The sequence below is a fragment of the Zalophus californianus genome, chromosome 6 (genome assembly GCF_009762305.2).
Source record: "Zalophus californianus isolate mZalCal1 chromosome 6, mZalCal1.pri.v2, whole genome shotgun sequence".
NCBI lineage: Eukaryota > Metazoa > Chordata > Mammalia > Carnivora > Otariidae > Zalophus > Zalophus californianus.
Window position 1 is genome coordinate 96,498,161 of NC_045600.1, and position 26,884 is coordinate 96,525,044.

General features: G+C 36.7%; 1 protein-coding gene and 1 long non-coding RNA gene across 5 annotated transcripts; one reads left to right on the forward strand and one right to left on the reverse strand.

Moving 5' to 3' along the window:
* PYGO1 (pygopus family PHD finger 1) lies at positions 1–26,719 on the reverse strand. 4 transcript variants are annotated; one of them, XR_003515861.2, is made up of 4 exons: positions 26,526–26,719; positions 9,908–9,993; positions 5,636–8,687; positions 1–55 (listed from the first exon to the last, which is right to left on the reverse strand). XR_003515861.2 is itself a non-coding variant. In XM_035728178.1 (4 exons), coding segments are annotated over exons 1-4 (1,185 nt in total). In that variant the 5' UTR covers positions 26,575–26,719; the 3' UTR covers positions 4,079–6,764. The 4 variants fall into 4 exon arrangements, 3 of the variants coding, with proteins under 3 accessions (XP_035584071.1, XP_027427476.1, XP_027427475.1); XM_035728178.1 differs by lacking the exon at positions 1–55 and having other exon boundaries at positions 4,079–6,766; positions 7,640–8,687; XM_027571675.2 differs by lacking the exon at positions 1–55 and adding an exon at positions 26,150–26,241 and having other exon boundaries at positions 4,079–8,687; positions 26,526–26,580.
* On the forward strand, positions 17,309–19,156 carry LOC113909963. Its single transcript, XR_003515862.1, has 3 exons — positions 17,309–17,738; positions 18,849–18,870; positions 18,971–19,156. It is a non-coding gene; the product is annotated as an uncharacterized LOC113909963 (long non-coding RNA).
* Positions 26,720–26,884: the final 165 nt, after the last annotated feature.

The following is a 26,884-nucleotide window of genomic DNA, read 5'->3' on the forward strand; positions in this document are numbered from 1 at the left end:
AGGTTGTAGAACTCCTCTCCAATTAATTTTCTGTTAACAGAACTGAAGTCCTAATCTGTTAAAACCAAGACAGAGATAGGTTAAGCTCAGATTTTTTTTTTAAAGATTTTATTTATTTGAGAGAGAGAGAGCACATGAGAGGGGGGAGGGTGAGAGGGAGAAGTAGACTCCCTGCCAAGCAGGGAGCCCAATGCGGGACTCGATCCTGGGACTCTAGGATCATGACCCGAGCCGAAGGCAGTCACTTAACCAACTGAAGCTCAGATTTTTAAAGGGAAACTCAGGACTCAGTGTTATGTATGAACTTCACATGGGGTAAAAAAAAAAGAAGAAAAGAAAAAAAAGAATACATATAACAAGGCCTGTCCAAAAATACTGGTTTGATCCTCAGTATAAAATTAAATTCCTGGTAAATTGTAGGTCATTGCCCTGGTAAATGTTTCCTGGAACATTTCCTACCCAAAGCCAAGACTGTCATACCTATAACCTAAGATTGTCCTTTTGAAAATCAAGCACTTAATAAAAGTTATTTTTCTCTTTAAAAACTAGCTTTATTTAAAAGAATCTGAAGCATAACACTATAGGAACAAACTTACAATACATATTGTTCAAGAAAGCCTGCCATACATAATTTCTACTAATAGTAGGTCTAAATACTGATAACATTCTTTATACAATGCACAAATGACATTTAGTATGAACCTTGGAAAAGAATGGCCAACATTAACATGGACTGTTTTGATAGTAGAACTTCTACTTGTCTTACTACTTATCTTAGAATAAAAAAGTAAAATGTGGAAGATAAGTTAAACTCTCTTATATTCTACCATGGTGTTTAAGGAAGAAAGAAAGGGATCAAAAGGAGGAAAATATAAGAATTAAAGATCTTAAAGAAAAAGGAAAATTGGCTTACCACTATTAATAGTAATTATTAAAAAGTAATTCAGAATTGAGAATTTGTGGTTTAATACTTGGAAGCCCTTAGACAAACTATCCATTATCCACTATATTCAATCAGTTACCGAGCCAATTTTATTTCTCTGAAAACTAACCTGTACAAAACCAAAGAAAATAAACAATTTGGGGGTAGCCTAGTCATTTCATACTTTAAATCTTTCCACAAAGCAATTCATGAATCATTTAATACTAATACTTCTTTAAGCCTCTATGACAGACTCATTTCTAAGAGGTTGTATATGAAGATACCAGGAAAAAAATAAATCCCTAATATGTAATTCTAAATTTTTAACCCCCAAAATAGACCCATGTAAACACGGGCATTCAAATCAAATATAATGGAATTGTGCCACAGTATGGAATATGGCATTTTTTTAAAATATCAAGAACTGAATCAGATTTATTGCTATGTCAGTCTTATCAATAGCTGACAATCAAACATACAAAATACACCAAAACATGCCAAAAATGATGTTGTAAAGAGATATCATTAACATAACATAGGTAAACATTTATCTTGTAATATACATCACTAATATAGTAAAACCTTATTCAGGATAGTAAGAATTGATAAAAGTCTAAAAATTTGAATACTTTAAAAAGTTATGCAGTTTAAGCACTCATAAGCATTCTTTTTTTTTTTGCTTTCAAGTATACAATTTCAAATATACAAATTTGCATTGGCCAAGTATTACCTATTACAATTCTTTTGGGTACTTGTTTTAAAGACAAAAGAATGCTTTTAAAATAGTATTCTCAAATAAACGCTCTATAAAGCTTAATATTTTCCCAAGATTAAACATTTTTCTTTAAAATCTTGATTATGCCTTTTATTAATAAACATTTCATCAGATAATACAAAGTAAACACCACTCAAGTCCTTGTATCAATGTTTACAAATTCTAAGTAAATTAGAGGACTTTTATGGTATTATAATAGCTTCTTAATAAATGAAGATTAGCATTTCTACTTATTGTGGTTATGGTGAAGTGAATGGTATCTTTTTTGGTTGGAAGATATCAGAGTAGGTTCAAAGTCTAGTATATAATTGTAATGGTAAGGGCTAAAAAAAATCCTAATATGCACAATCAATTAAGATACTAATTCCTTGGTAAGTTATAACTGTGAGAGGAAAATAAAATTTTTAAGAAGTATTTATTGTATTATGAATTGCTAACACCAAATTTTAACCCCTCTCCCATTTCAAAACATCAGGCCATCTACTAATCCATAAATATTGATGTTTCACATACTTCATAGAGTAGCTTAAACATACCAGCATAAGAAATAATTAGTATTACATAGTAATTTCCTTTGCCATAGGAATAAATGTTGGACAAAGTCTGGAAACATTTTATTTTCCAATTTGAATTACAGTAATTTTGCCACAGACCACAGCACTAGTGCATGTGTTACTTTAGACATGCTCTAAGAAAACAAAACAAAAAATTACTGCAAAAATACATGTCACCAATGTGGAACACACTCAGATTTGTATAAAAGTACTGAACTAATATCCCAAAAAGAGGTATATGTAAACAGTACATAAGGAAGAAATAGTTTTAATATGAAACAGTCATTTAAGTCACATACATCATGATAAGAAGCAGGACTTTCTTTTATAAAAGATATTTTAACTAACAAGCAACATCATCTATATCACCTACAGAACAAGAAAAGTACAAGTCTTTAGAATTAGTTTTAATATAATTGCAAGTAATGTATTTTGACAAACTGACAAAGATGAAGCTTATCCATTGGGTTTCATTACAAATTTTCAAAGACATACAGGCAGCCTCTGATGTCCTCATGTCTGGCTTAAAGATAGCCACTTTTTATTTCCCCTAGACCATATGTCTTGGGAGATGTTAATGCCAGCCCTACTCCAGGAGTACCTCTAAACTTCCACCTCGGTACCAAGAGTTAGAAAAATGCAGATGTGACTTCTATACTGTTCTATTGGATAAACAGAATAGGGGAAAAGGGGAAGTTACTCATTTTGGAAATGAGAAGAAACCTCTGAGTTCAAAAGTTGAGGAAAGAAAACTGTAAAAAGTCCCAACAATCTAAAGGAAATTGGGAAATACTCTCAAGACAGCATCCATCAATTTGATAAAAATACTGCTTCCCACAGTGCCTGAAATGTGGTCATATTTTCTGAAATCTTATTAGATAAAAATTCATCCTGAACTAATAAGCAGTCTTAAAAAAAAAATAAGGTTTAATCCCACTTTCTTCACTATCTTCATTCACATCTTGGTGGAAAACATTTTTCCCTTAAAATCTAGCCAGCCATAAGCACAGAAAAAATGGGAATTCTGAATAGAGGAAAGATAAAATTTTGAAGCATAGAGCATCCAGTAAGGGAAAAGGCAAGTTGGCTTACATAGTATTCCACTGGAGGGTTTAGGATGGTAAGAGGACAGCTAGGAAACACTAACACCAAGAAACTTAACTTTCCTGAATCCCATCAGGAAAAAGGAAAGACCTCTATTTCTACCTCCTACATTGATTGGTTCCCGAAAGAAAACTGAGTGCTCAGCATGATACTATTGGTTAACTACATTATGGTTTAAATAAGCCTTTATGAGCTTTCCTAACAATCTAATCATTTTATATAATGTTCCAAACCACTATTTACAAATGACCTTTGGGAGCCTGGATGCTCTTAATTGAACTTTTTAATTAAAAAAAATCTAAAATAGCACAAATGTTCATGCATATGAAACCTCTGTACACTGTTAAAAAACAAAACCCAAAAATTCTTTAGAGCTCCCTTAAAAAAAATCATTACTTACATTTTTTTTTACTATTAAATACAATTACTATAGTATGCTGGACAACAACCACTAACACTTTTAATATTTTCAAGACAAACAAGTTTGAAAGAATACTAGATGAAGACTCCTGATACTTATTTAGATGATTGAAGTCAGCAGAATTCATGGTGACCCACACTACTGAGGTTGTTTCCTACCAGTAGGCAGAGTTGGAAGTCTTTTTTTTTTTTAAAGATTTTATTTATTTGACAGAGAGAGACACAGCGAGAGCAGGAACACAAGCAGGGGGAGTGGGAGAGGGAGAAGCAGGCTTCCCGCTGAGCAGGGAGCCCGATGTGGGACTTGATTCCAGGACCCTGGGATAATGACCTGAGCCGAAGGCAGAAGCTTAACGACTGAGCCACCCAGGAGCCCCAGACTTGGAAGTCTTAAAAAAAAATCTTTATCTTGTGTTAATCTACTAAGAATAAGCCCTACTGCAAGAAAATCTTGCTTTATGTACATAATCTTCTAATTTGGATAACAAGAATCATGTTAGCAGTACTCTAAAAGTATTTCACACCAAAGGAAAACACCGATCACAAAACTAATTCTAAGCACTCTATCTGAAGAATAATTTTTCTTTTACAAGCTTAACTGTTTCAGCATTACTGAGTCCAGTAGCATCCAGAAGTAAGTAGACTAGGAATTCTCTCGTGAAATGAATAAAGCAAGTTCTGGGAAAGGAACTGATGCTTTAAAACTATCAGCAACCTAGCTGTTGTGAGAGAGCCTAGCTGCTGAGAGTTAGCCAGTCTGAACTTAAGACAAAACTTGAGAATATAGGAGAAATCACGATTTCCTGCTCAGTTGTGTGTGTGTGTGTGTGTCTTTGTGTGCATGTGTGCATGTGGGATGAGGTCTTTCAGTGAAGGAAAAGGATTACATAAGAAAAGGTGCAACGCGACTGGAAGATTATTCCACCTATGTACATTTCTTTCCAATACTAGATATTTGAAAATGTTTAGGGCAGCTTATCACTTGTCCTAACAAAGCTGTATCAATTTGTATTAATAGCCTTCTTTGGGTCAAATTGGACATTCTTATACTTCATCACTTTTCCTATCAAAAACCATCTAATTTTTGACTTAGTGTCATATAGACACAAATGTGGAACTAGTTAAGAAAAGTAATTTGAATACATGAAAATATTCACAAACTATGATTATAGTTTGCCTATGACTCACTGTCAGTCAACCACGGGTTTTTTCTTGAATATTTACAGACTTAAATAAGGTGCTCTGAAGATCTAAATACTTGAATAAAAATTCACTTGTAAGTTTTTAAAAACAACTATTTGGAAATGGAAAAGAATCACATTACAAATCAAGTACCTTTAGACTAGCTTGGGAGAGGTTACTTCACTTTCACAAAACAACTACTGAAACTGTAAGCAACAGATGGCTTAAGAAATTGCATAATCAATTTTAACATTAAGTACAACTCAAGTACCTACCATGTAAAATGTTAACTCCTGAGGACACTGGAAGGTTCTACTCAATATCTATCTAAACTATGTCATAAAAACCATGATCTGATGCTAGGACTGGGCTTACAGCATGCAGCGCATCATTTCTTCAAAATCAGCACTCACTAGGATTTCAAGAACAACATAACTAGGTCCTTAAACATTTAGAAAATCGTGTATTTCTAGTATAAAGTAAGCAAAATGGGATATTCAAGTATGCTACTGAACACATCAAATGTTAGAGTCAACCAAAAATACTGCATTTTAATCTGCTTCAATTGGTAAAGTTGTCACACCAAGGAGTACCTAGTATTAGAGTTCCTATCACTTCATTTCCTAAAATTGTAAAGATATATAATTTACAACTATATTGAAAATATTTTGTACTCACCTCTAACTAGTCACAGGTAAATGGAGAAAACCTTCTACTACCTTGTACCATATGAAATTGCTGTTTTTGTAGGTCAAAATTAAAACACTGTATTTAAAAAAATAAGTTTTATTCAATCAAAATATGCATCATGAGCATTAATAATTTTCTTCTAGTAGGATATTAAATATTTTTATAAAATTTGTCATTTCTTCAGCTATATAAATTGTTCATATCCCTCCAATTACTGCTTCTTAATTGGAGAACATGTTGTTTCTTAAAAAAAGCTTCAAATGATGAAAAAGATGGTAGTTCGCTGGGTAAAGGTCTGGTGACTATAATGGACATGACAAAATTTAATATCCCAATTCAATTAACTTTGCTTTAGTGGCTTGTGACGTGTGACGTCAAGTGCTGTCATGTAAAAGTGTGGGCTCATGTTTATTAACCAAAGGATGTTTTTTTAATCAAAATTTTCACACACAATTTTAGTTTCTTGGTGATATGCTGCCGCTGCTGTTTCAATAGGGTTTAAACAGTAGTGATTAATTCTTCTTTCGCAGATCACCACGTGGACTTCAGAACTTTTTTGGTCACAATGATAATGATGGTGCAAGTCTGGGAGCTTCACCAACATCCAACCATCGTATGAACTACTATCAACTGTCATACAGTATCTTGTTGGGGGGGTTGTTTTTTGTAGGTTTTTGGGGGGTTTTTTTGGTCACAGGTCATGATCCGCTCTAAAAACAGGTTTCCACTGAAGTTTTGAATCTTAACAGTACACCTGACTGTCTCCGTTCCTGATCATCTCCCAGGAGGATGTTCTTGGGTTCATCTTTACACTTTCCCCAGTCACAATAGAAACTCCTGTCTACTTCAAGGCCTTGAAATTGTCATTTGTAAGTTAGCTTTCACCTTGGCTCTTAAGTGGTCTTTGCTCAAAATGGATTCTGATCTCCCCTGAGGCTTGTCTTTGAATCCAGATCCCCAGAACAAGACTTTCCAAACCACCACTGAGCAAGCAGTTCTTTCACCAGCTGAGCCTTCTAAGGCCAACTTGATGTTTCCACCTATGTCATTTGCAGTTATGTCCTGGCTTGAAATCATATTAAAAGAAGTATTTGCAATTCTTCCGAGGATACTATTTCTCTGGAAAACAATAACAAAACAACTCAATAATCAAAGGAAACAGAATGAAGAGCTTAACACTATTATAATTCTAAACAGCACAACTAGAAACATACTTCAACTCTACTAACTGTAGTCATTTTTCAACTGATCTAATAATATTAGCAATTTCATGTGGTACAATCCACAAGTTAATCAACAAATACTGAGCATCTACTATAGGCTAACATCTGTCTCATATCTGTACAAACAGATATCTTGAAAAGACTGACTTGAAAATAGGAACGTCACTAATTTCAAGGACCCTAGTGGGAAGAAATCTGGTAACATATCTATTATTTTTTAAAACATCCATTAAAATGTATGCTTTCTTCCATGTTATGACTACACAGTTTTTTCTGAAAACATGTCAAATAGATCCTTGAAAAATTTTTTGAACCATTTAATATAATATTGCCAAAGTTCAGCTCTGCAATGTACATTTTTCAATGATTCTAACTTTAAAAAGTCAAAACTTGCCTATATTTGCTATATATCATTTTGAAGCTTCAAGAGGCTTTTTTATGATTAACAACAACTAACATTTATTTGTATAGTACTTTCTAAAGCACCCCCATATACATTATTCTCATTTAAGATAGCAAAGACAATACAAAATTTGCACTGCTAATGAAGTAGAATATTAATAAAAACTAAAAGGTAAATAATCTTTTTGTGTGTGCATTTAAAAAAATAATGTAAAACATAAAATCCTGTGTCACTGAACCTCTGTAAGACATAGGAAAAAAAAAAAAAACCCTTTAGTTAATGCCGGTGATTAAGCATCACTGCCCACTGCAGGTGGACCAAAAGTTTCCCGAGTACGCATCAACTGGACATCCTTGTCAGCCATACAGGTATCACAGCCCCATACTGCTGACGCCTCTGCAGTCAGGAGACCATAAGCGGTTTCAGTCATTCCAGTGCAGATCCGATGAAACCACTTCTGACAAGAGGCTTCACACAAGATGGCATCCTGATCATCATTCACTTCGTTTGTACAAATTCCACAAGGATACACGGGGTCAGAAGAAGAATGGCCATGACGGCTTGGGTGGAGAGAGGATTTATTGCTTTTTTCAGTGGTGCATGTATCTGGGGCAGCTCTAGGTTGTCGTGGCTTATTCTGTGTCCCATTTGCATGGCTGTTATTTGTAGCTTCTGCAGTACTTGAACGGCTATTCTCTTGATTTACTGCATTGTTTCGATTAACATTTTTTAATTCAATATTACTCTGATTCACTGTGTCATCCATATTTAAGTGAGGTGGATGAGCAGAGGAATTTTGATTAGTGTTTTTGGTTGCTCCTTGACCAAAGTCTTGTTTTTGGGGTGGTGCTTTTGCTTGACTGAAAGTGTTTGGGGGAGGAATAAAAGAATGATTAGATTCTAACGGAGAAGTAAAATTTGAGTTACTTCCAGGGACAAAGTTAGACGCCAAGTCAGGGTTAGACACTTGGTTAGCATTCTGTGGAGGAATCTGATTGAAGTTTTCAGCAGGATTTTGTCGAAAATGTTGATTAGGCATGTTAACATTCTGACTTAGTGCATTATTATAAGATGGATTTCCAAAGCTTGAATTATCATGTGGCCCAAAGTTAAAAGCATGAGGTCGATTAAAACCCATGCCCAAAGGATTCTGCGGAAATGGGTGTGGCTGATTCCTGAGTGAGTAAGGACCACAGTATGGGGAAGACATTCTTGGAGGAACGTGAGGTGGCATTCTGAATGTGCTATAGCCTCCAAAGCCAGGATAACCAGGGCCAAGATACGGATTTGATGAAGGCAGTGGTTTATAGGAAATAGTATTATAGTTGTCATCAAATGGATTAGCAGCCACTAGATGGTCAGAGTTTGGATTCGGTGGTGGAGCATACTCAGACAATGGAGGAAAAGAAGGCCCCTGAAATGAGAATGTAGAATAAAGTACATGTTTCGATCATTAAAACTGTTATCTTAACACATAACAACCTAGCTTTAATCAAATTTCTCTTACTATGTGTTATGAAAATCTAATTCTTCATTTGACCTTTCAATTCCAAATAGTTTTCATATTTAATTATATTTAATGATTAAAATGTGCAGATTTCTTCCTTTAGGAAAGGAAAGAAGGTATGCTTTTCTGAGCTCAAACTCATTGTTACTTCAAATTCCAAAGTTATTTAAGCTTCAAAAGAAGCTTCATTATATAACTTTCGTTTAATATGCTTAACTATAATTCTAGAATCTTTCACTTAAACCATAAAATTAAGTAACAATAAACAGGATCTAAGTTTTTTTACTAGCTTAAAACTTCAGGGAGTAGCTATTAAAGTATTCCCCAAGCACTACACTCTTGGCCTCAGAATGGAAAAATAAACTTCCAGTTTTAGTCACACTGCAAGTTTAACAGATGGTGGCCAAAATGGAAAAAAGTAATCTGTATACACATCATACTTCCTCGCAGTCTTTAAAAGAAAAAGAGTGCTTCAAATTCACAGGGGATAAAAGCAGAGAGGCCTGTTTTTATAACGATTATCCAAGCACAGGTTATACATAAAAGATACTTCCACCATGACTGCTTAATGATAAGTATGTACTACTGAATTATTAGAGCAGCTGAATACTGCTTCAGGTTAATAAACCTGTGTCTCCAGATTTTACAATCTTTTAGCAGAAGTACAGGTATCTATGATTTTTAAGTTAGATTTAAGAATAAGCATTTTGGGCGCCTGGGTGGCTCAGTTGGTTAAGCAACAGCCTTCGGCTCAGGTCATGATCCTGGAGTCCCAGGATCAAGTCCCGCATCAGGCTCCCTGCTTAACAGGGAGTCTGCTTCTCCCTCTGACCCTCCCCAACTCATGTGCTCTTTCTCTCTCATTCTCTCTGTTAAATAAAATCTTTAAAAAAAAAAGAATGAGCATTTTAATTTGTCTGCCTACACTTCCTTCTTGCAATACCCACTTTAGGCCTATAGGCCAACAATAGCCACTATTTGCAGAGTTAAAAAAAAAATCACTGCAGAATTCACGATTAGGTTATGAATGAGGATAGGAAACAAACCCATGACCAAATTTAAATTTACCTCATTAGCTTGATCTTATCAGTGAACAAAAACTGTTATTAAAGAAAATGTCAATTTACCTGTGTATTTGTCTTGCGTTTTTTCTTGTCTGGACTTCCTAGTTGTACACCTGGTCCTCCTAACCCATCCAGTCCACTATCACCACCTAAAAAAAAAAAAAAAAATCCAGATAATATTTCCACTTGTAACTGAAATCATTTTACATCTTTCGCAGCAATATCTATCATAATTACCTCTAATATGTGTTCTATTTTTGTTAGATAAAAGCAATACTAAGCTTTTTTAAAAAAAATCTTTGTTCCTCAAAAAGTCTTCCCCATAATTTCAGCCAGAAACATTCATCTCTACTTCCATGGTATTTTTTATTATTCTCCATCCTACACTTGAAGCTTTAGTCATCTGGTTTCTTATCCTGGAGGCAACCACTAGTTTTTGCTCTATCTTTCAAAAGATAATCTAGATAAATTCCAGCATAATATCTTTTGAGGGGAGTACGCAAACCATGGCATGCATACTATAAATGTTCCCTACACCTTGCTTTCTTCTTGAAATCATTCCACATAGTTACATACAGAACTGCTCTATCACCTAATAACTGAGTAGTATTTCATGGTATGATTATACCATAATTCATTAAACTAGCTCCCTCCCTATTGATGGATATTTAGGTTGTTTCCAAAACTTTGTTGTCTGCAATGAAGAGCTATGTACAAGTATCTTAAATACATGTACAAATCATTCTTAGAACTGGAATTATGGTATTAAAGGTATGTAGCCTTTAAATTCTTAAAGGTATGGTCAAAGTACAACAACGTATGTATTATTTTCTCAACAGTATATGATCAAACAAAAGCAAAAGCTTGAACGTTTATCAGAATTTTTTTCCATTACAAAAACACTTTTTATTATGGAGGATTCTGATTATTACAAGAGTAGACAGAATAAAATTATGTACACATACATAGATACACATTTGTAATAGATTAATAAATAAGTTCAGTGAGTTGACAATTAGAGGAGACCTATTCACACATGTGGATTCTGAGAAAAGGGCTATTTAAACCGAGACCTACAGGATAAAAAAAATAAAATAAAAATAAAATAAAATAAATAAACTGAGACTTACAGGAGGATAACAAACCTTTCACGTAAACAGCATAAGGAAGAGCCTCTAGGCAGAGAACAGCATGTGTAAAGATTCTTAAGTAGAAAGAAGCCCGATATGTTTGAGAAATTTAAAAGAGGCCAGTGTGTTAAGGGACTCTGGAAAGTGCCACTAGAAGAGTTTAAAGAGATAGGCAGGGACCAGATCATTTAGAGCAGTATGGACTGAATGTGTCCCCTCAAAATTCTGATTTTGAAGCCCTATCCCACAGTATGATGGTATTTGAATGTAGGGCCCTTGGGAGGTAATGAAGATTACATCAAGTCATGAGGGTCAGGCCCTTATGATGTGATTAGTGGCCTTAGGAGAAAGAAGAGTGTGTTCTCCACTCCCCGCCCCCCCCCACCCGAGTACAAACACAGGAAAGGCCATGTGAGGACACAGGCGAGAAGGTGGGCATCTGCAAACTAGAGAGCACTCACCAGGAAGTGAATTGGCTAGCACCTTAATCTTGGACGTCCCAGCCTCCAAACTGTGGGAAAATAAGTTTCTGTTGTTTAAGCCACCCAGTCTAAGATACTTTGTTCTTGCAGCCCAAGCAGACTAAGACACAAAGCCTTGTAGTTTATGCTAAGGAATCTGAATTTTATCTGAAGAACAGTGGATGATCATTTAAGGGTTCTGAGCAGGAAAGTGATATGATTTAAGTTTTAGAAGTATTATATTAGCAGCTGTGTTGAGAATGAATTGATGACGGGACAGGTGTAGAAGCAGGGAGATCACTCTTTTACAGTAATAGTTCAGGAAAAGAAATGGTACTTGACAATAAAGAGAAATCAGTGTGTTGGACAAAGACCCCCACCTAACAAAATGCAAAGCAGATATATCTCTAAGAGCTATTCAGAGAAACGTATATACTATGAAGGTAAAAAACTGACAAACGTTAACAAAATTCAGTAAGGATTTTGGGTGTTAAATTAATATTTAAACATAAGAAGCTTTTTTATACACAAACTAAAACCAGTCAAAAGATAGAGTAGAAGAAAAGTTTTCATTTATAGGAACAAAAACTAAACTAAAATAGCTAGAAATAAATTTTAAAAATGCACAAGATCAGTATGAATAAAAACCTTCAAAAGTTCTATATTGAGAGACACAGAGGAACATTTCTAATAATTGGAAAGGTAGTCCCTGTTCTGGCTAGCCATCTAGAACAAAATTACATTGTTTTTTACCTCACTTATTATCCCAAACAGCCTTTTTGTGCCCTCCTCAGACACATTAGCACCAGACATTTGAGTCCCAGGCCCACAGGACCCACCCTCAAAGTCCAGAGGCATTTAGAGTAAGCAGCACCTCCTTCTCAGAGATCCAAGTTTGAACTCCACAGGGCCCCTCCTGTGAATTTATATATTCTAATAATTCCAACTTCTCTCCTGTGGCCTCAGGAATGGTAGTTGCTTCCCACAGTCAATACCTCTGTGAAAACTTTAGTATCCTATTTTGTCACCAGTTTAATGTCTGTTAACAATACCTTATACTAAATTCTTTCTATTAAAAATAACTGGTATGGTTTCTATCTCTGACTAGACCCTGACTGATACATATCTCAAGTGCCACCAGCCAGAAACTGTCATTACTACTAAGTTAACGTCATTCCACACATCTAAGCTTATTACCTACCTACCTACTTCTTCCAAGAATACAGAGCAATAGTAATACCTTTACAAAGATGAGATACTATTTTTAAATAAAAACATTAAATTTTAACTTTATTATAATGTAATAAAGGAAAAAAAATGAATTAAACTATAGAATATGGTAAATATTTCTTTACCATAAGAGAAGTTTTTGGAAAGACTCCTCTAAGAAAAGACATCAAGGAAAACATTAAGTTTGAAAAATATATGTCTTTTCTTTTCTCAATTTTAGATAGCATTCATTGAACTTTGAATGTTTAAGATAATATGGTATCATATCTTATATTACTTTTCCCATCCCATTTCCATCCATCTACTTTTTCTATCTCTGATTCAATTCTTTATTTCAGCTAAATTTTCTTTTATCACATCTTTGAATACTTTTTCTGCTCTTTGTTGAGTGTTCTATTTTGGGGGCACTAGTTATCATTATGCTAGAGAAATTTTTAGCACCATATCTATTAGTTAGCTTTTGTTGTATTAATCATCCTGTCTTTGAACTCTTGCTTTTATTTTTGTTTTGTTTTTTCATTAAGGTCTACCAGTTGACGTACATGTGAAATCTTTCCTTCTATCTTTTAGGTTATGGGTCTTCATCTTCTGCATGCTCTTTCTTTTCCTTCTTTTTTTTTTTTTTTTGTTAATTCATTAGTTTGCTATAGTATGTTTGCATAGTTATGCTTTTATTTTTATCTTGCAATTCTGTCTAGATCTTTTATTTGCTCTGACTTAATATGGGTGACTTTCTGACTCTCTTTTTTTCATATCTAAGATTACTTGGTTTAGGTAATATGCTTTATCTACTGAGATAATCATGTGAGTTTTTTCCCCTTTAAATTATTTTAATGTTCAACTCAAAACTGACGTTCATGAAGTAAAGCCAACTTACTCACTTTTATACAAATGTTACCATTTTCATGTGACTGGAAATGCTATTATCTCTTTTGAACACTTGCCTATATTAGTAAGATTAACCTCTTGTGTTTCCATGGAACATCCAGGTTTTTAGTTCTGACATTTTGTTAAAGGCATGTCTACCTAGTCAGGGGGTGTAGTAACCCACTCACATGGGAGGTTTCCTGTGTTCCCTGATTGAGTTTGTATCCCTGGAGACTTCTTTTCTGTCAAAGACAGTCCTCTTTTTTTTTTTTTTTAACTTTTTGTTTCATTCACTTTTTTCTTACTCAAAAGAATGAGAAGACAAAGAATAGTCACTTAATTTCCTTCTCTCCAGACTTGGGGTTATTAGTAAGAATTCTTAAAATTCTATAAATCACTAATAGTTTTCAAGGGCAGAGGTTGTCTTAGAACCTAAGACAGTGCATTTTGCACTGTTTCAGAATTATGTTATTGGGCTGTGCCACCTCCTTTGTTTGCCACTGTTGCTGCACATTTTTGCTCTTTTTCAAAAATGGCTTTGGTTCATTTCACTTGGAATTTAAAAAGAGATTCTGTAGTTTTGTTCTACCATCTTAACTTAGAAGTCTGTATCTGACTGTATCTATGTTCTTTCAGTTCAATCTTCATTAACAACCTAAGAGGTAGGTAAGTCATCCCCACTTTTTAAAGAAAGAAAAAGAAACAGAATGCAAAGGAGTCATACCACTGGTAAAAAGCAGCACGGAAATCTAAAACCAGCGTTTTGTTTCCTTTTGCTTTTAAGTTTTTGAGGATATTCACAAAGTTGTACAACCATTACCATTATTCAATGCCAGAACATTATCATCACCCCATCATATACTCATTAGCAGTCATTTCCCAGTCCCCCAGGCCCTAGCAGTCATGAGTCTACTTATACATATTTTTGTATTCTGGATATGTTATAGAAATGGAATCATACAATATGTGGCTTTTTGTGTCTTGTTTCACTTACACTAGAGTAACGTTTTCAAGCTTATCCATGTTATCGTATGTATTATTTCCTTTTTATAGCCAAATAATATTCCATTGTATGGATATACCACATTATATTTATCCATTGATCAGCTGGTGAAGAATTTGAGTTTTACTTTTTGGCTACTAAGAATAATGCTGCTATGAATATTTATGTACAAGTTTTTATATAAACATATGTTTTCAATTCTCTTGGGTATATATCTGGTAACAGAATCACTGGGCAATATGGTATCTCTTAAGCTTAACGTTTTGAGGAACTGCCCAACTGCTTTCTATAGTGGCTGCACCATTCTACAGTCCTGCCTGCTAAGTCCGAGGGTTCCAATTTCTTCACATCCTCCCCAACATTTATTTTGTTTCTTCTTAAATTTTTTTAAAGAATTATTTTAGAGTGAGAGAGAGCAGGGGTATGGGCAGAGAGAGAGGGAGAGAAGCCAAAGTAGACTCCCCATTAAGTGTGGGGCCTGACACAGGGCAGAATCTCACGACTCTGAGATCATGACCTGACTAGAAACCAAGAGTCAGATGCTCAACTGACTGACTCTCCACTGTTTGTATTTTCAGTGTAGCCTAGAATTCTAGAAAGTATAAACTGGTATCTCATTGTGGTTTTAATCAGCATATTCAAAATTACTAATGATTTTGAACACCTTTTCATATGCTTATTGATCTACATATATTTTTTCTTTGAAGAAATGCCTATTCCAGTCATTTGTCTATTTTTTAGTTAAGTTGTTTATCTTTTTTGTTAAGTTGTAAGAATTCTATATATAGTCTGGATACTAGACTGTTACCAGTTATAAGATTTTCAAATATTTTCTTCTAGTCTGTGGGATGTCTTTTCACTTTGATAGTGTCCTTTGACACATGTTTTTAATTTTGATGAACTCCAATTTATCTATTTTTCTTTTGATTGTTTGGATAACACTAGATTTATATACTTCTAAGATACTAGTTTGTCTCCCTAAAATCTTATACACATACTGTCTTCTTCAGTGGACCACAAAAGACAAAAATGAAAACTTCTGGTTCAAACTAAAGGAACTCCTATTTTTAAATTCTTTGATGTGGTAGTAATCTCATTTCAGTAGATGGTAAGTAAAGAACTAATAGTGAGATCCAGTCCACCCCTCAAAGTCATTGATTCAAAATCTGATGGTTCAGGAATGATTGAATCTATTACTAATTTGTAACTATTCAGTAGCCCATATAAAATGAACTGATGATTCCATATTAACAAGTCGTATTCACTTTTCCTTAACAGTATATATACTGACATGCTGAGCAGAGAAATGTGTTGTTCTCAAATATGAATACCTAGAAATTTTGATGAGTGTGGTAGGGAAAAAGAATTAGCAATGATTTTAGAGGTCAAATAATAAAGTGGTTATATAAATAAACAAAGGTACCAAACAACAAATTCCTATATTTCCTAACATCTGTCATGGATATTTCCTTATAACAAAAATATAAAAAGAAAAATGTAATTCCTAAAAATAAAAACAATTACTAATAAATTAATCTCTAATCTCCAATCTAGAAGATATAAATTCCCACTCATAGCGTTAAGAATACTGAATAATTGGGCGCCTGGGTGGCTCAGATGGTTAAGTGTCTGCCTTCGGCTCAGGTCATGATCCCAGGGTCCTGGGATCGAGTCCCGCATCGGGCTCCCTGCTCCTTGGGAGCCTGCTTCTCCCTCTGCCTCTCTCTTTCTCTCTCTCTCTCTGTCTTTCATGAATAAATAAAATCTTTAAAAAAAAAGAATACTTAATAATTATAATTTTACAATTAAAATGCTGTAATTTAAAGATGGACAAAAAGTACTCTTAATTAACAGTATGTACATCTCTGTTCACTTTCCAAAAATTTAGCAACAATTGCTTGTATTCACTATAAGGCAAGGCTCTGACATTTACAGCTATTTAAATAAACATTATTTTCAAGTAATCTGTGAATAAAACCACCTTAAATTCTTTTTAGAAACTGACTTTCATGGTATTAATTTTTTATTTAAGAGTCTAACATTTCCCTCCATAAAGCAAATCTTCAAGTTCCACTGATGTCTATTGCTCCATTTGTTGTTCATCTAAAGAGTTAACTATATAACATCTTCAATGGTTCTGACTCTTGGCCTTACCTGGGTCCTTCCTGCTGCTACCTGCAATACTGGTGGTTCTTCTCTGTGAGGTAATCATTATGTTAGATCAGAATCACAAACATCAGGGCTAATTAGAATACAAGCTACCAAGAATTTCCATGATTCTCACTCTTTAAAAATAAAGTGAAAGGTCAGAATCCAGGGAACGGGAAAGTAGTGGTTACAGAGCTAGTCGTTTAGGTTACCCTAAGAACTTTTGGTACCAAAGCTTCTCTCCAGCTGCTTTATGTACCTGCCGCTAGCTCTGCGAGGTAAACCATGACTGCTCAGTCAGGAGCTGAGAGCCATGGGGCAGAGAACCAAGAAAAAGGAAACTGTCAAAGCTCATTGTTAACACTGGCCACTGTGATACTTTTAATCTGTTAATACTGGAATTTCTTTCTTTTTTTTTCTTGTAAGTTTTATTTTTTTAACATTTTTTATTTTGTTATGTTAATCACCATACATTACATCATTAGTTTTTTTTAATTTTTTATTGTTATGTTAATCACCATACATTACATCATTAGTTTTTGATGTAGTGTTCCATGATTCATTGTTTGTTCATAACACCCAGTGCTCCATGCAGAACGTGCCCTCCTCAATACCCATCACCAGGCTAACCCATCCCCCTACCCTCCTCCCCTCTAGGAACCTCAGTTTGTTTTTCAGAGTCCGTAGTCTCTCCTGGTTCTTCTCCCCCTCCGATTATCTCATCTCTGCACTCCTACCTCCTGAGTGACCTCTGAATGCACAAGGGGAACAGGTGTGGGAAAGGGTGATGACAAAAATGGAACAAGAAGCCTCGCTCATCTTAAGAAAGCAAAGAAATTTTATCTCTCTAGATATTATCACCCTACATTATGCCACTCAATCTCAAACAAAATAATTCTCTTATCTCTCCTTTACCCTTTAACCCTTATCTGGAGCTGGAAGTTGAAATATGTGTCTCTTCACAGTCTTACTGAAGAGTCTCATCTATTAAACAAGGCAATATTTTCTCATCTAAAGAATCTACAAATTAAAGATTTTTTATATGAAATCTATTTGTAAGTATAAAATTATTTTTTCTATCTGTAAGTACTTTTTGTTTTTGTAAACTGTGGATTATTTGCTCTGGGACTTTTATGTATTTTTTTGTTCTAATTACATTATGTATTATATATATTCCACCTTTTTATTTCTTCTATTAAAGAATCTACTTCAGCCTCCAAGTCCTTAAACAGGAAGTGAGGGCATTGTTCTCTGCACTAGATAGTGGCATGCCTCTTATGTCATTTAAATTTTCATTTTTTAACTTCACTTTATTTGCAATAATGGTTTGGTTTGGATATTGACTGTTCTCATAAATAATGTGACTGTATTATTTTAATATATTTTATAATGGGGTCCCAATCCAAGATGGTGATGTAGGAAGACCCTGAACTCACCTCCTTCATGCACACACCAAATTACACCTATTTACTGAGCAACTCCTTTTGAAGAACAACTGAGGGCTGACTGAACAGCTTCTGCACAATATAAGAGACCACACAGAAAACATATGTGCCCCTATGTTTATTGCAGCATTATTTACAATAGCCAAGATACAGAAGCAACCTAAGTGTCCGCTGCTGGATGAATGCATAAAGATGGGACACACGGACACACACACACACACACCCCACTCTGGAATATCACTCAGCCATAAAAAAGAATGAGATCTTGCCATTTAGGACAGCATGTGTGGACCTAGAGGGCATTATACTAAGTAAAATAAGCCAGACAGAAAAAAGCAAATACCATGTGATTTCACTTTTATGTGGAATCTAAAAAACAAAACAAACAAGAAAAGCAGAAACAGACCCATAAATAGAGAACAAACCGGTGGTTGGCAGAGGGAGGGCGTGAGAGGAAGGGAAAAGTGGGCGAAGGGGAGTGGGAGGGAGATTCAGGCTTCCAGGTAGGGAATGAGTCAGGGAGATAAAAGGTACAGCACAGGGAATGGAGTCAACAAGAGTATTGTAACAGCACTACACCGCCACAGATGGTAGCTACATGTGGTGAGCAGAGTGTAACAAAGTTTATGTTGTACACCTGAAACTAATGTGACACTGTGTGTCAACTCTACTTCAATAAAATTTTTAATAATATTTACATTTTGTTTCCTTCAAAAACAGCTTTGCTTCAAGAGTAGTTCAAGTAAGTATGCATTCTAATTACTATGCTGATTCAATGACACAAACAGAGTCTGTGTCCCTCTTGTTGAAATCCTAATCCCCAGTTTGATGTTACTTTGGAGGAGCGGCTGTGGGAGATGATTAGACCGTGCCCTCATGAATGGAATTAGTGTCCCTATAAAACAGACCTGGGAGAGCTCCCTTGGCCCTTCCACATGTTATAACACAATAAGAAGACTGCCCAGGAAGCAGGCCCTCACCAGATACAAAATCTGCTGACACCTTGATCTTGGACTTTCTAGCCTCCAGAATTGTGCCAAATAAATTGCTATTGTTTATAAGCCACCCAGTCTATGGTATTCTGTTACAGCAGCCTGAACTGACTAGGGCAGTGCTTAAATATACTGCCTGGCACACAGTGGACACTCAAATATTAGTTTTCATTTTGCTTTCCTTTAGACTAAACTATACCATAATCTCACTTCATTTCAGTTTCTATAGTATTTAACACCCTATCAAAAAATCCAGTATCAAGCACTGTCAACACATTCAGTGGACAAATATCAGTTTTTCATAATAGCACAGAAGTCTGGGATATAATGTCAGTTTATTCTATCATTTACTACGGATGTGAACATCTTAGCTAACAGCTTTGCCTTCACCTGAAACGTACTTCTATTAACACTGGTCTCTACCACTGAATGGCAATATTATGAATTAATATGTCAATACAGTATTATAACAAATGGCCTTATATGACTGAAATGAAAATGCCATTATACTCTTTTAGAATGCAAGGCAGAAAGTGTCTGCCATGTGATGCCCAGAATCTAGATCAATCTGGGCACGTAATAAATATTAAATTCTGAAAACCCTCAACATCTGTGATTTAAGGTTTCAAATATTTGTGATTCTTGTACCAGCTGTTCTCCCCCAGGCTAATGATCTTTTTATTACTGAGGTGCATGAGGTTTAAAGTTGCTAACAAACGTAAAGCCTATAGGAGGGTGGGTGGATGGCATTCATGTGTGAAGCTGACTCTATATAATAATGCCTCAAATAATAAACTTATTTTAGTAACAAAGTCAACCAAATTTTTAAACAAAAAACTTCAGAAATAAAGGAGAACAAAACTGCAAATATTCATAAAAATCATGTAATAAACAGCTTGTACCTGTCTCAGCAAAATTGTGAAATATGAGGGGTTTCTGCTTTTATAATTTTTTTGGTTCATTGTCTTTTCCATAAAGGGAGAGAACCTTTATTTCTGTTCAGTTCATATCCACTCCCAATCAAAACAAGAAAAAATATGCTTTTACTTATTAATTGATTAAATACCTAAAAGTGAACGTCGATCACATTACTTGCATTTTAGAATGTATATTCCATTTCTGATTTTAAAAGTAAACAGATAACTTAAGAATGTACCCGGCACTGTTTTAAGTGCTTTATATGTATTAACACATTTAATCCTTTAAAGAACTCTATGAGATAAATACAAGTATTATTCTCGTTTTGCAGGAGGAAATTTATGTACAGAGAGGTTAAGTAACTTGCCAAGGACCACACAGATAGTAAACAGTAGAGATGGGATAAGATCCCAGCAGCTGGGCTCCAGAGACAAATGCCGTACTATTTCTCAACATTGCTATTAACAGGTCTATAGAGACTGGGAATAGGAAGGGAGACCTGAAATCACTCTTGACCATACATTAGGGATGCCTTGAAGGTAAAGATGACTTAGACCCCTTAAATTGCCTGGAATAAGACTGTTAGAAGAGAGAATTGTGTAATCTTCCCAAGAGATAACTCCTCCCCACTTCTGGGGAAAGCAAACTAGGAAGACTAAATTACCGAAGTTATTGACACCTCTGTGTTAACACTCATCAAATTAGATTTCAGAAACATCTGTTGAGCTTATTTAAGTACACAAATAAAAATAATAATTCCTCCCTATAAGGATCCCATAATCTAGAGAAAAATTTTGTCTTTCTTTTTTTGAAACTCTTAAATTGAATGCGATAAATATCATGATAGACATGAGCACAGGATGTTGAGGGAACATACGGATGTCCCATCTAATTTTGACTGAGGGAGGAGTATCCCGAAACACATCCTGGGAGGTTTCAACAAAGTTGATGCCATGAGGATGAGTATCCTACCAAAGGAGGGGAAAAAAGAGGGCAAGCGTAACAGAAGGGACAGAATGTGCAAAGAAAGGTTTAAAGGCAAGAGAAGCCATGACAACATCTAGAAAGGAAACGTGATTATCTCAGACCTGGACACAGGAGAGTGTTTCATGGAATATGAAGGATGGAGAACTAAGGGGTAGGCCCGGACCAAAAAGAACCAATATAAGAAGGTTGGATTTTTATCCAAAGATAATGGGGAAGCACTAAAGAATTTTACAAAAGAAAAGAGTAACATGACTGAACTGTGTTTTGGAGCACACTGGCCATGGAACACAGTAACTAAGACTTTCAGCCCTAGAGTTTAGCTCTAGCTTTGTCACTTACTAGCTGGGTAAACTTGAATGTTATTTAACCACGTAGTACTTGACCTCTATGAGCATCAGTTCGTCAACTGTAAACCTAGAATGGTAATAATAACAACTAACTCAAAGGGTTCTCGAGAGGATTAAACAAGACATCCATTTAAAACAATTAACAAACTGCTTGGTAAGTACTCAATAGATGGTAGTTATTTATCACCAGCAGTAGCAATGTGGAAAATAGATTAAGAGGGACAAAACAGAAGGTCAGGAAACCAGTGAAAGGCCTATGATAATAATCAAAAAGATAAAGTCTGAACTAAAGAAGTGGTTATAGAAGGGCCAAGGAGATGGTGGGTTCAAAACATGCAAAGGAGACATATTCTAGGACTTTGGGCACGTGTTGGGTGGGAATGGGAGATGGGTTTGGGTCACTGGATAAATGATGTTCGCCAAGACAGGGAATGTGGGAGAAAGAGCACGCTGGACATCTCACAGATAGATACATTTCCATCAACAGGCTAAAAACAAAGTTCATTGATCGTCCCCTCATAAATCCGCTCTTCCTTTTATATTTCTGTGACACTATTCTCTGTTGGTTCTTCTCTTCTACCTCTCAGGCTACTCCTTCACATTCTGCTTTTCAGGGTCCTCTCTTCCCTTTTGTCTCCTAAGTATTAGCGTTCCTAAAGTTGCTTTTCTCGATGCTTTTCTCTTCTCACTTTTCACTCTCCCGGGTGAGCTATCTGCTCCCAAGGTATCAATCAGCACTCACTCGCTTACTGAGAACTTCCATATCTCCACTTCTGGCTCAGCCCACTTTCCTCAGTTCCACACCACGCATATCCATTGTGCACACGCAAACATCTCAGGGGGATATTCATGTAATGTGTTGAAAAACAAACTACTTTCTTGATAATCTGCCTAGCCCTTATAGGTACCAGTTAAAAAATAAAACAACAAAACCCCCTAAAATCTTTCCTTTAGACAGCCACTGGCTCTTCCTCTCCATTTTATGACTACATAAATTACGTTTCTTCTCCAACCTTAATCCAAATCCTCCATACACTCACTCTACATGGCCTACATTTTTTAGTAAAGTCTACTTTTACTACTTTTATGATACCTCTATGCTATTATCCCATTCTAAAACACCCCAATCTCTCCAGTGTTCAACCAGCTAACTGGTTAAAAACACTTCATCTGGAATGAATGCTCAACTTCCTTCTTTATCTCTAAATTTCTTTCTTCACTCTCTTTTTTTTTCCTCCAAGACTACCTCTCCATTTCGTTCAAACCTTAATGCTATTTCACTTCTCTCACCTGCAGAGACCTGACTTTTGAGAAAGAAACCTTTTCTGTCTCATCTCTAGCTTCCCACATCAAGTGCCTAGCACATGGTACTTATTTAAAAACATGTATTGAATGCTTTATTACCCAGAAGTGCCTCCTTAAAACCACTGCCGACTTACTAGACCTTTTTCTCATCCCCCATCCTCCTTGCTGCTCTTTCTACATCATTTCCACAAAGGAACATTCACTGCTTCTTAGAACCCTTCCCCAGGAGGCATTCCTTGATTCCCTTAAAGATAGGTTATATGTTCCATTATTTCCTGTAGGGGATCACAGCACTTCTCATGCTGTTTGTAACTACTTATTTGTCTGCATCCTACAGATTTCTTGAAGACAGAATTATGCCTTCTTAATCAATATTTCCACTGTCTGATGCTATGACTGCTCAATAAATATTTGCTGAATAAATGAATGGATATTGTGATCAGATCAACACCTAAGAGTTCTAAGAATGTTGGATAATGAGAATGTTGGTTAAAATAAGGATGACAGGTAACATTCTAAGAGAACAGACAATCAAAAACCAGCATAAACATATGAATGAGTTACTTCATGTATTCACTCATTCATTCGGCATTTACTGCAGGCAAAGCAATGAGGGGAGAAATAGAAAGATAACCAAGATACTGTACCTATCTTCATGGATCTTTCTTATAATCAAGGGCTGAGGGACTGGGGATGGTAACAACTGATAGAAAATAAGAGTAAGATACTTTGCCACTAAGTAGCAATTCTGAATCTAATATTAAAATATCAGGACACGTTTAGAAGACCACAAATCAGCTTCCTCTGGTCCACTCACCTTTTCAATCTACGTCTACCATCGGCAGTTCTCAAACCTTAGTAAGCATAAGGAACACGGGGGATCTTGTTAAAGATGTAGAGAAATCTCCCAGAAATCCTGATTCTGTGGGCCCAGAAACCTACATTTTTACAAATATCCCAGGGAATATGGTACTTTTGATCTACAGAGTATACCACTGATAAAGTCCTTAGTCATTCACGTTGTCATAATTTTGCCATGTCAGAGTTCCATCTATAATACTGTTTGCTTAATAATTTCTTTAAATTGAAACTGTGTGTGTGTATATTGGCCTTAACCTAAACAAGAGATTTGATGACATATTTTTTATAATACATACGAAATAAATACATAACTATTTAAAAGTCTGTCTGTATACATGGGTGGATGGGAAACAGTCTAAGAAGCACTGCTCACAGTTTATGTTCTGCAAAGACCACATCCTGCATGCAGTCTTAGGATATAAATTACAACAAAAAGTTGCAGAGCAGTCAAGTTCAGCAGAACTGTGCTTCAGGAGAACTCATGCAGATATTCTGGTACCTTTTATAAAATAATCCAAAAATGTTTTAAAAATTGTTATTAAAGAGGGCACATACTGCATGGAGTACGCAAACAATGAATCATGGAACACTACATCAAAAACTAATGATGTAATGTATGGTGATTAACACAATATAATAAAATAAAATTTTTTAAAAAATAAATAAATAAATAAAACGGAAAAAATTGTTATAGCCACAACAAAACCCCTCCTCATATTGACTTTTTATTTTAAAAAGTGCTTTCTTTGCCTTTTATTCTGGTACCTAACTCGCAGAATATTCTTGAGCTGACACCTGAGCCAACTACAAACAGCTAAGCCACCAAACTTAAAAGCAGTAGCTGGAACAAAATAAAGATAGATCTATGCTCTTGACCTACAATAAAATACCCATCCATTTTATTCAAAATTACATTTGATTAAGACTGATAATTGAGTTCAAAGGCATAAACTTGAGAGCCCTCTTTTTCCTTCAACCCCAAAGTAATTTATAATAATAGGCAAACTAATACGGCAAGAATATCAGAGGAATAATTGTATCTCAGGAAGGTCTATTCCTTAAAGGGTTTGGCAACTGAAAACCACAAATAGAAAAGAAAGCCGAAATAGAAAACCTATGCTGGTATCAAGCCTTAAAAACAATATTCTGCTCTAAATTATGTTTTTGCTTAAATGGCTAAGAAAATCAATCTCTACCTAAATATTCAAGTGATGTTTTTTGGATACCACATTGTCACTGTGTTACAATCCAGTTCTCTAGGTTTAATCTCTAGTCACGTGGAACAAAAACACAGATGAATGACTGCAGTTCTTGATCTCTACATCACTTAAGTCAATTGGAAATTTACCTTACTACTTACTGATTTATAAAGCACTTTATCCTGTTTGGATGAAAGGATTATTGCAATAGCCTCCTAACTAGCTTCCCTGCCTCAGCCCTTGTTCCCTATAGTCTACTCTCCACAGAGCAGCCAAAGAAACCCTGTTAAAAATATAATTCTTGGGCCGCCTGGGTGGCTCAGTCAGTTAAGTGGCTGCCTTGGGCTCAGGTCATGATCTTGGGGTCCTGGGATTGAGCCCCTGCTCAGCAGGGAGTCTGCTTCTCCCTCTCTTTCTGCCCCTCCTCCCCTCATGCACATGCACTCTTTCTCTCAAATCAATAAAATCTTAAATACACACACACACACACACACACACGCACGCACACTTCTTCTCACCCTATCTTTCTCCTCAGCTCATACTACTCTCCCTTTGCTCATTCTCTGCCGGTTACCATAATTTCTTCACTGTTGCTTGAATACACTAGGCAAATTCCAGACCCAGGGCCTTTGCACTTGCTGTTCCTTTTGCTGAGCCTGCTCTTCCTAGACTGCTCTTCCCACACCTATCTATATGGCTCTGGTCTATCACTTCCTTTGGTCCTGGCTCAAACATCACCTTCCACATGAGTCCTCTTACACATAATCCACACCTCTCCACCTCTTATGTATTTCCTAACCACTTTACCTGCTTTGTTTATCTCCAGAGCACTTACTATTTGACATTCTATACCTTTTGTTCATTATCTGTTTAGAGTGTGAACTCCTGCCAGGTGAAGACTCTTTCTGCTTTGTTCACTGTTGTACCCCAGTGCCAAGAACATTGCATAGCACACAGTACATGTTCAATAAACATTTGCTTAATGAACAAACAGCATTATTTCAACTTTGGGACTTTCAGCCTTAACCCTATTTACAGCTGAAAATAAAAGCTGGAGGATATGCCCCAAATTTCCAGCCCGTATTTGTCATCTGTGAACTTACATGCATTATCTTTTGTCTGGTACAGCGTTCCCTCCGATTTTTCTTGGATAGTAAGGCAGCAAGAAATTTCCTAACTAGTGTGCAAGGAAGCAGCAAACCAATCACGTATAAAATTGATTTTAGGTGATGTGATTCTTATCCACGAGGCAATAAAGAAAATGCCTTTTGAATTTATATAGTGTCTCCTCTTAAACCCGAGCAAAATAAGCTGTATATTTGTTCCCTTTGAGGTGGGAAGGGGGGCTGGGAGAGACGCGAAGGCCCGGTACACCTTCCTCAAAGCGTCAACTCTTGAGCAGTCCAACTTACTTTTTGGGGGGGTGGGCATCGTTCGTGGTCTCTGCCGGGGGGTGTTTCTTTCTCACCCTTCGAGGTGTCTATTGTGCTGTCTCGCGAACGAGCTAAGGTGGGAGAGGAGCGGGGTACGGAGGGATGCTGAGCGCGGCTTCAACTGCCTCCTAACACAAAGTCGAGGAGGCGAGGGCTCCGCGCGGGTGTCTGGGGCTAGCGGGCTCCGGGGCCGCGCGCGTCGAACCGCAGCCTCGGCCCCGGGGCGCAGGCGGGACGCGCGGGCTGTGCGGAGTTAGGCCCGGACAGAGCCCCGTGGCCTCCCAGCGGCCGGGCATGCGGCCCCCGCGCACCCCACTCACCCCGATCCCCCCAATCCCGTGCCTTTCCCGGTTACCTCGAACTCTCTTCAGCGAAATGGGATCCTTCTCCTGTTCTGCTGACATTACAGACCGCAAAGCATGACTCCCCCCCAGGCCGCGGGAATTCGGTCTCTTTGATGCTGCGGCGGCGGCTCCTCCTCCTCGCGGGGCCGCTGCGGCTGCGAGGCGAGCCTCCGAGCCGAGGCGCGGCCGAGGGCGGCGGGGACGCGGGCCGACTTTGCAAAGTTTGGGAGGAAGACGAGGCCTCGGGGCGGCCGGGCGGCGAGCGGGGGCTGGCGGGGCTCAGCGGCGGCGGCCGGGAGCGCGGCCTGGGGGCGACCCCCCGCCCGGGGCCGGCATGTGCGGAGGACGAGTGCACCGCCGCCGCCGCCGC